Here is a 9,370-nt window from a genome sequence, read left to right on the forward strand (position 1 = left end):
TTGAGCCTCACACAACAAGAAAACAGGGCCAGCCTGCTGAGGCTAGTTTGTAGATTACCACAGACACAAAGATCTGGAAACAAATCCCACTGATTACGACAGCATACGTTTTGCCTACGGTGTAAACACACATCTTTTACACAGATAGTTTTCAAGTATAGAACACAATCTCATGGTTCTGTAGAGGTTGTTTTTTAAAGTAATGCTGACTTATTCATGAAACATTTTTGATTGAACAGTAAACATATAACTTCTTCCTCTCCGATTGTTGCAAATCTTTACTTTTTTAATATAAGAACTTCACCCATTTCTTCAAACATCTCTTAGACTGAGGATCAGTTATATCATGACTTGTGCTGTTTAATATCGTTTTTAACCGTATGGAGCTATATACCCAGGATGTCATATGTATAATTTTACAGATAGGGACCTGTCTTTCCAGGAGCCTCTGTTCCCTTTCTCTGGATAAATTTCAGTGCAATTTATGCTGTTTTTCTCACTGTGGACACTGTAAAATATTGTTTGACTCCCACAAATAGCCAGAATTTTGACATCCAGCAAGCTTGGACGGCTGAAGAAACAAGGAAGGATAAGAAGACAGTTGTGGGGAGAGGGAACAGCAGGCTAGAAACATTGAAAATACCTGTCTCAGAATTGACAACTGGAGCTTTCTAGGATCAGTGGCATTTGCACCTCATTCAGGGCAAAATTTTGGTACGCTCTTCATCCAACAATACTTAGGATCCCACAGCTGAACTTGTTAATGAAATTCCCTCTCACAGTTAAAAATAAAAAACCAAAAAATACTGAATATGAATGTGGAAGAAAGGCAATTTGATGTTTGTAATTATCGAGGTAAACTCCACGACCTGCTGAATGTATGCAAAATGGACACTGGATGGTGCTTATAAAAGTGGCATGTGCGGAGAATAAGAGCAAGTTTTGAGACTTCTTTCTGGTAGAGCAAGTCATCATACAGGGTCCCTACCATGAGCAACAAGGGGACTTCACTGAAAGGTAAGACTTTGCCATTCACTTGCTGATAACTTTTATATTTCTTTAGATTGAATTAGGAAGCAACTGAAACTTAACAGCTCTAGAAACTGAGGACTTCCAGCCACCTAGTCTTTCAGTAATGGTGAAACCTGCCTCCACCTCAAATGTTTAGTGTCCAAAGCTTGGAATTAGAAGGCAGCTTCATCCCTTTTTTACTCAGTCTTTTGTCTCCTAAGGCCACCTTTGCATTGGGCGGTGTCACAGAAAACTGGCTTGAGGGATGTGACAGCTGCACACAAAAGACTGGATCCAAATTGCTTTGCAACTCAGAAGGCAGTGACTAAAAGTCATTATCCGCAAGTCTAGAAGTGATGCAGTAATTTTCATAACCATCTTCAACTTTCTAAGCCAACAAGTCTCAGGTTTTCTTATTCATAGAACTGTTCCGCAGAGTACTTTCCTAAATGCAGCATGCAGCATGTACCTTGTTCATGGGGTAGAAGGAAGTCTTACTCCAATATTGTGTAAATGCACTTTTCTTGAATTTAGAGCTAGAAAGTTATCACATGACAGTGTGATAACTATTTCTAGCTCTAAAGTTTCCACTTTAGAGCTAGAAATGTTATCACATGATAACATTAGAAACAGCTTTGCTGATTTATGGAGTAGGCTTTCATTTAGCATTTAAAATGAGTATAGTGAACCAATACAGGTAGCAGGTCAATTTGAAGAATTAAAACCCTCAGAGCACAGAACAGGATGACACGCAAATTCGTGAAGCGTTTTTAATTTTTGTCTTGGGAAACGGGCGAGGTGCCTGAGGACTGGAGGAAAGCAAATGTCACTCCAGTCTTCAAAAAGGGCAAGAAGGAGGACCCGGGTAACTATAGACCGGTCAGCCTCACCTCCATCCCTGGGAAACTGATGGAGCAGCTTATCCTTGGAGCCCTCTCAAGGCATATCAAGGATAAGAGGGTTATTAGGGGCAGTCAGCATGGCTTTTCCAAGGGGAAGTCATGCTTGACCAACCTCATAGCCTTTTATGAGGAAATAACGAGGTGGATGGATGATGGCAGAGCAGTAGATGTGGTCTACTTTGACTTCAGTAAAGCATTTGACACGGTCTCCCACAGCATCCTCATGGCTAAACTGAGGAAGTGTGGACTGGATGACCGGATAATTAGGTGGACTGCGAACTGGCTGAAGGAGAGAAGCCAGAGAGTCGTAGTCAATGGGGCAGAGTCCAGTTGGAGGCCGGTAACCAGTGGAGTGCCTCAAGGGTCAGTACTGGGGCCCATATTATTCAATATATTCATCAATGATTTAGATGAGGGAATTGTGTGTACTATCAGCAAGTTTGCTGATGACACTAAGCTAGGAGGAGTGGCTGACACGCCAGAGGGCTGTGCTGCCATCCAGAGAGACTTGGACAGGCTGGAGATTTGGGCAGGGAATAACTTAATGAAATACAACAAGGGAAAGTGTAGGGTCCTACATCTGGGCAGAAACAACCCCAGGTTCCAGTATAGGATGGGGAGCTACCTGTTAGAGAGCAGTGTAGAGGAAAGGGACCTGGGGGTCCTGGTGGACAGCAGGATGACCATGAGCCAGCACTGTGCCCTTGTGGCCAAGAAGGCCAATGGCATCCTGGGCTGTATTAGAAGGGGGGTGGTTAGCAGATCGAGAGAGGTCCTCCTTCCCCTCTACTCTGCCCTGGTGAGACCGCATCTGGAATATTGTGTCCAGTTCTGGGCCCCTCAGTTCAAGAAGGACAGAGAGCTGCTGGAGAGAGTCCAGCGTAGGGCAACTAAGATGATTAAGGGAGTGGAGCATCTCCCTTATGAGGAAAGACTGAGGGAGCTGGGTCTCTTTAGTTTGGAGAAGAGGAGACTGAGGGGTGATCTTATTAGCGTTTATAAATATACAAAGGGGGAATGTCATGAGGATGGAGCCAGGCTCTTCTCAGTAGCAACCAATGATAGGACAAGGGGTAATGGATTCAAGCTGGAACACAAGAGGTTCCACTTAAATTTGAGAAGAAACTTCTTCTCAGTGAGGGTGACAGAGCACTGGAACAGGCTGCCCAGGGAGGTTGTGGAGTCTCCTTCTCTGGAGACATTCAAAACTCGCCTGGACGCCTTCCTGTGCAACCTCATCTAGGTGTTCCTGCTCCGACAGGGGGATTGGACTAGATGATCTTTTGAGGTCCCTTCCAATCCCCTAGCATACTGTGATACTGTGATACTGTGAACAGTGGTCTATGAATAAGTACGTTCGTTTACCAAATATTTGCATTTAATTTTTTTCATTCTTTTTCTGTGTATATTTTATTTCAACAGATAGAAAACTTGACTCTGCTAAGTTAATATTAAAAGTTTTAAACAGATGAGGTTTTGTGGTTTAGATAATGAGAAGTCCTCTATATCAGTTTCAGAAGTTCAGGAGAAAACACAAAAGTTCTCTCTGATTTCTTAACAGTAGGCAATTTAGGGTTAAACTCTAAAGAGCAAAGCAGCACAGCTGCTGGAAATCTTCTGAAGGAACTCCCAGGACAATCAAAACCATAAGAGAGTGACCTAACCACCCTCCTGCAAAATTAATTTAAACTCCAAATGTTTGCAAAGAAAAAAAGGACCTGTGGGAGAAGGAGGACAAAAAAAAAAAAAAAAAAAAAAAAAGCAATTTATTTCCCAAACTTATATGTCTGTGCAAATATAATTATGTTTCTATATTTACACTGTGAAGAATTTTTATTTTTTTCCTTCCATTTATCACTATGTAATAAAGTCAGGCACAATATTAAGAGACTTTGGCATACAGTGTATGCTTCAACACAGGTTACCATGTCTCCTCAAACTCTCTAGCTGGCTGTGCTATACAGTCAGGATGATGGAGGGGAGAAAGGATAACAGAATTACAGTGCTTTCCTCCTCCATTGATTTTCAGCAGCCAGTACAGGGGGTACTCTGAGCCATGTGACAGCACAGTCAAAATCACACAGCATCTGACTCTGACAGCTACTTCTAAACATGCATACAAGTCAATGTGATTCAATTTTGATTTGTTTTAAACCTGAACAGGGTTGTTGCTGGTGGTCCTTCTGGTGTCCAACATGCTCCTGACAAAGGAAGGAGTGACCTCCTTGCCAATCTGCCCCAATGGATCTGTCAATTGCCAAGTTTCCCTTGGGGAACTTTTTGACCGAGCAGTTAAACTTTCACACTACATCCACTTCCTCTCTTCAGAAATATTCAATGAATTTGTAAGTACTCTGCCTTTTCCTGAGAGTGAGAAAATACAAAAATGCAATTTAATACTTTTTAAGCGCAAACATATGTTAACATATTAAATCCTTCAACAAGTAAATAAATATGACTGCTGCGCAGACAGTGATAGTCCCAATGGTGACCAAATCTGTGTATAGTGCTGACCATTGTAAGATCCCCAACACTTCTACTAAAAGATAACATTTTCCCCATCGTTCTTTATCTGTGGGACAAGTTTGTGTTTGCTGGGTGCCAGTTTCACTCTAAAGACTCACCAGAAACTTTTGACCTTTACAGCATAAAAGCAGCGATAAAAGCAATGGAATAACAATTAGTTAATACAGTGTTTGAATTGAAGCTCTTCTTACTTATCTGTTTCAATAATGCCTGTCCTTGCTGATCTGCAGGATGAGCGCTATGCTCAGGGCCGGGGTTTTATTACAAAAGCTGTTAATGGCTGCCACACTTCCTCCTTAACCACTCCTGAAGATAAGGAGCAAGCTCAGCAGATTCATGTAAGTCCCATTTCTAATGTCATTCAGTGTCAGATAGAGCGGGAGGGTGGGGGTGGGGGAAGAGGGAGGGTTAAGGAATAGAGAGTCAATAGACAGAGAGGGAGGGAATTCAGCTCAATCAGAATAAGAAAGCCTGGAAGAGAAAAGCACCAAAAGGCCAAGAAAAGTTGATTTAACATTTGCTGATACTAAGTTACAGACTATACAGAATATATAAGTACTGGTACCTTTCATCTTCCCTTCCTTTTCCTGTGCGTTACATTCAGTCATTGTTTCTTATTTCCAGTTACAATATAACCTCAGGGAGCAATTCCCATTACCACATTTGTACAGCACTGAGAAAACTACAGCCTTTGAACATTATCTTAAAACACCTTATAGACAATTATTATATTTACAAACATAAAAATACATTTGCTATATAGTGAATACTGTATTTAGGCAGAGGTAAATAGTTTTCCAGTAACTGAAAACACTGACATTACTAAACAAATACTAAATAGATATTCTTGCTGTTACCAGCAGGCAAAAGTGGTCCCATCATTGAAAAACAAAAGACTCTAATGCAAAATACTTGTAAAGAGAAACATTCTACATATGCCAATTTAATAATTATAAACTTAAGGGAAGATGAAGATAGGCTTCTTCAGCCTATGATCACAGATACAATTTGAAAATACTATGCAGAAAAAATAAGCACAGGTGTATGAATGGGGGTGTGCCAGGGAGAAATTGTTATCAGTTTCATGGTGGTGATACCCTTGCAATCGCAGTATTGCCATCTTCTCAGTATGCCATTCAGAAATTCTATTGTCATAGCCCTCAGTACATAACAAGTCTGTTTGTGTTCGATCCAGTGCATCTAGCAAAGAAGAAATGGTTGGATACTACCATAACCATAAGCTTTATGAATTTTTATTGCCCATAAGAAAGGACAATTTTTAAAACCACAGACCTATTGCTGGAAGCACCGTTGTTCAAAGGGAGAACAGACGAGTTACACAGAGGCAATAAAAGCTATTTACTAGTTTACCATAACATTCACCTTCCATTCAGTAATAAATTTGTTTAGAAAAAATCACTGGATTTTCAAATTTTAATAAAAAATCAGATAAGGAGTGCTGGGGTTTTGTTTTTGGTTTTTTTTTTTTTTTTTTTTTTTTTTTTCAAAAAGATGAAACACAGTTGTGCTTGCTAATTTTTAACGTGGAGAGGGTTTAATGATATTTTCCATTACAATACTGTAACCGCTTGTGCAAATATTGTAAAACATGATTACAACAATGACAAACTTCCAAAATGCAATTGCACAGAGGCTATGACAGGGCTATACAGTGCATTCAGTGGTAGGTTCTGGAGTAAGTTCCCAAATCACTATGTCTGAGGACATTGCTCAAAATGCCTCCTAATGCTGCCAGCATTTAGCCTTCCTATTTTAACTGCCTTTTCTTAACGTGGGTGAGCAGCATGAAGACTTACTGAACTTAGTACTGGGAGTGCTGCGCTCGTGGAATGATCCCCTGATCCATCTGGCCTCTGAAGTACAAAGAATCAAAGAAGCTCCAGACACCATTCTCTGGAAGGCTGTAGAGATTGAAGAACAAAACAAGCGGCTTCTAGAAGGAATGGAGAAAATAGTTGGGCGAGTAAGTATTAGGTGCTTAACATCCTTCCAGCCTGTTGCTGTAAGGAAGGCACAGTGACAGGTGCTCCCTACCTGGAATAGGAAAGGAAACAGTAGACATGAAAGGGAAAAGGGGAGCCAAGATAGCTGAATTTGAAAACTTTTCAGCTTTCTTCTTTCAGCTTTCTTTTCTTCTGCTGTCTTGCAATTTCTAAAGAGAAAACATGATGTGACAGGTATAGCATAATCCAGAGTAATCCCAGTCCTGCTTCAAGGGAAGGTGTAATCATCAGGACTGGTAATCGTCATTCTGTCTTTGAATATTTTGAATTTGCAATCCTGATTTTTTAAGGATGCTTCTGTGATTTTTCACATGCGCATATTTATATGTATGTTTTAGCGTATTTATATACATCTGTATACATATAGGTATTGTGTATAGTTTTCAGAAACAGACACTGTGTTTAAAACTGTTCGGGAAGTCTGGGCTATTGCAAAGATGTGGCATACAGCAACGTAATTGTGGTATCTTTCATTTTTCACACCATACTGGCTCCTCTAAACTCCTGCTCTGACATGATTCCCCCTACACTTGTAAGGTTAGACAACAAGGCTGTTGTCTGACAAAACCCATACTCAAATACCCCTTGTTATCAGTAATTGACTTGAAAACTTTCCTGACTAAAATCAGCTCTAGCTTGTTTATTTTTAAAGGGGCCTCTGTTAGTCCCTGAATATATCATTCTGTCAGTGAGCTAGATGTTAACAAGAGGTTCTGACTTTACGGGCTTTTCTTAGGCTCTGAACAGTTGAACAGCATTAACAGTGTCACCATCAATGTATCCACCACTTTCCAACGATCACTCATGGTCTCTCTCTCTCTTTCTGTTAGATGTCTCTACTCAGAAACCTTAGCCCATTCAGGCCACAAATTCATTTATCAGTGTAATCAAATCCATCTCTATCCCATATCCACGTGTAAAAAGGGTGCAGGCAAGGATCCAAGATAATAGTAGAAGTCAGGTGCTGCTACAGTTACCCTGTCACCACCTTCTCATTCACATTATTTACAGAAGGAGGTTGAAGACAAGACTGACAAATTCATTAGTGTCAAACCACGTTTTCGAGTGAAAGTAGGTCTATCTCTTTTTTTGCCTGTTGCTTAAACTGAGTGATAGAGACCCCACAGATACTCTCCTATGTGCTTTTACAAAGTACAACTTGTGGGAAATAAGGACCATGCATAAGCACATGCATAAGGCACAGACTTCCTTCCTGCTACGAAAGGTAGATTCCTATTATATGAGAAGATTAACGATTGCCTCTTTCAAACAAGGAAACCTAAATGAACCTTCACCTCACACACTTAACTCACTACATGAGTTCCTACACGTAGCTTTCTAACATTAGAGGTCACTCTATCACTCAGCATTTTTTATTTTTTAATGGAATCTGAGATACAGTACATCTGAAGATGTACTGTTGAGAGATTTGTCTGGTAACATGTTCTTGAAGCTGCCTGTATCGGCAAAATCACCTAAGAGATGAGCCAAGACAAAGCTGGAGATACACACAGAAAAGTTCTAGGACAAGTGCGAACAAAGATTTCAAGGTGGAGGGAACCAAAAAGAGATGTCACTGATGAGTCCATGCACAAAGGAAGATTTGATTTCTCTGCAAAGTCAGGTTCCACTGAACATTGGTTAGTACACTAGTTCTCTTAAAACACTACCAACGCATTTAAGCTTTTTACATATTTTAGGGAAATAAACTGAAAAATCTGACAAATTCACTCAAAATCTGCATGAAGATATAGAACATTGTACAGAATAGTGGGAACCATAACAGGAGACACTTTACAAGCCATACACTAGCAACTAGCATTCCTCAAGGCCAGTATTTTACATGCTCCGTTTCACATCCAGTCAGATTCACTATCATTTACGACAGTATCATTTTGTGTCTTTAGCTTCATTCTGGTGAGATTGGAAATGAAATTTACTCTCAGTGGGAAGGCCTTCCATCCCTGCAACTTGCAGATGAGGACTCCAGACTTTTTGCCTTTTACAACCTGCTGCATTGCCTCCGCCGAGATTCCCACAAAATTGACAACTATCTCAAGCTTCTGAAGTGCCGCCTAATCCACGACAGCAATTGTTAAGCACTCACTGGCCTAATCACTTACTGAAATCATTCATCATGGTGTTCTTGTTGCTTTGCCACTTTTCATTGCAAACTTTATGAAAAGTCACGCTGTACGGTATCAGAATCATCAGTAACTTTCAGGCATGTCTGTGAATTCTGGCTGCAAGCATTAGCACCATTTATCTTGGTGTTTTAAAATGTTATAAATTACTTGTACGACAAGAATACACTTTTCTGTCTAATATCCTCCCGTAGTAGCATTTCAATGATAACCAGATCATGCCAATACAAATAAAAATATTATTAAATCAAAAAGCGCATAACACTGAGTGGTATCAGTGAATGAAAAAAGGGGGTGGGGGATGGGGGTGGAGAATGTGGGACAACAAAAAGCAGATTTATCACCTATTACACTAAACTACCCTAAACTAAAAGTATGGCCTGAAATCCAATCTAATTGGATTGATGCTTTTACTCTGTACAAAAACTGCCTGAGTAGGGGAGAGAAAGGCAAGAAATCCATCCTGGCTAACACAGCCATTCCCCATGCAGTCCATGGAGAGAGAAGAGACATCTGGAATTTTAAGGACAGAGATCCAGGTATATCTACATCTCTACTATTTGGAGAAGAGGCATTTCCAAAGGAAGGTTCATTATGTTAGAAGTGACTATGAGAGGGCAAAGGAACCACTAGGTTCCAGTAGGTCACAACAGGAAATGCTGGGCATCCATACCATATCCACCTACCCTTCACATTCCTCACAAGTGATGTGGTGGTTGCAGTTGCTCAGAAAACTTTCAAGGTATAAAAAGGCATTAGCTGA

At 40.4% G+C, this 9,370-nt stretch overlaps 1 protein-coding gene across 1 annotated transcript; it reads left to right on the plus strand.

The window, feature by feature from the left end:
- Nucleotides 1-989: 989 nt before the first annotated feature.
- PRL (prolactin) lies at nt 990-8,562 on the plus strand (the record flags this gene model as incomplete). The annotated part of the gene is made up of 5 exons (XM_082479854.1): nt 990-1,017; nt 4,077-4,258; nt 4,670-4,777; nt 6,244-6,423; nt 8,371-8,562. 5 exons carry the CDS (start codon nt 990-992, stop codon nt 8,560-8,562), a joined length of 690 nt encoding a protein of 229 aa, XP_082335980.1.
- Between the last annotated feature and the right edge of the window lie 808 nt (nt 8,563-9,370).

The sequence above is a fragment of the Vanellus vanellus genome, assembly GCF_965231255.1.
Source record: "Vanellus vanellus genome assembly, chromosome: 2".
Lineage (NCBI taxonomy): Eukaryota > Metazoa > Chordata > Aves > Charadriiformes > Charadriidae > Vanellus > Vanellus vanellus.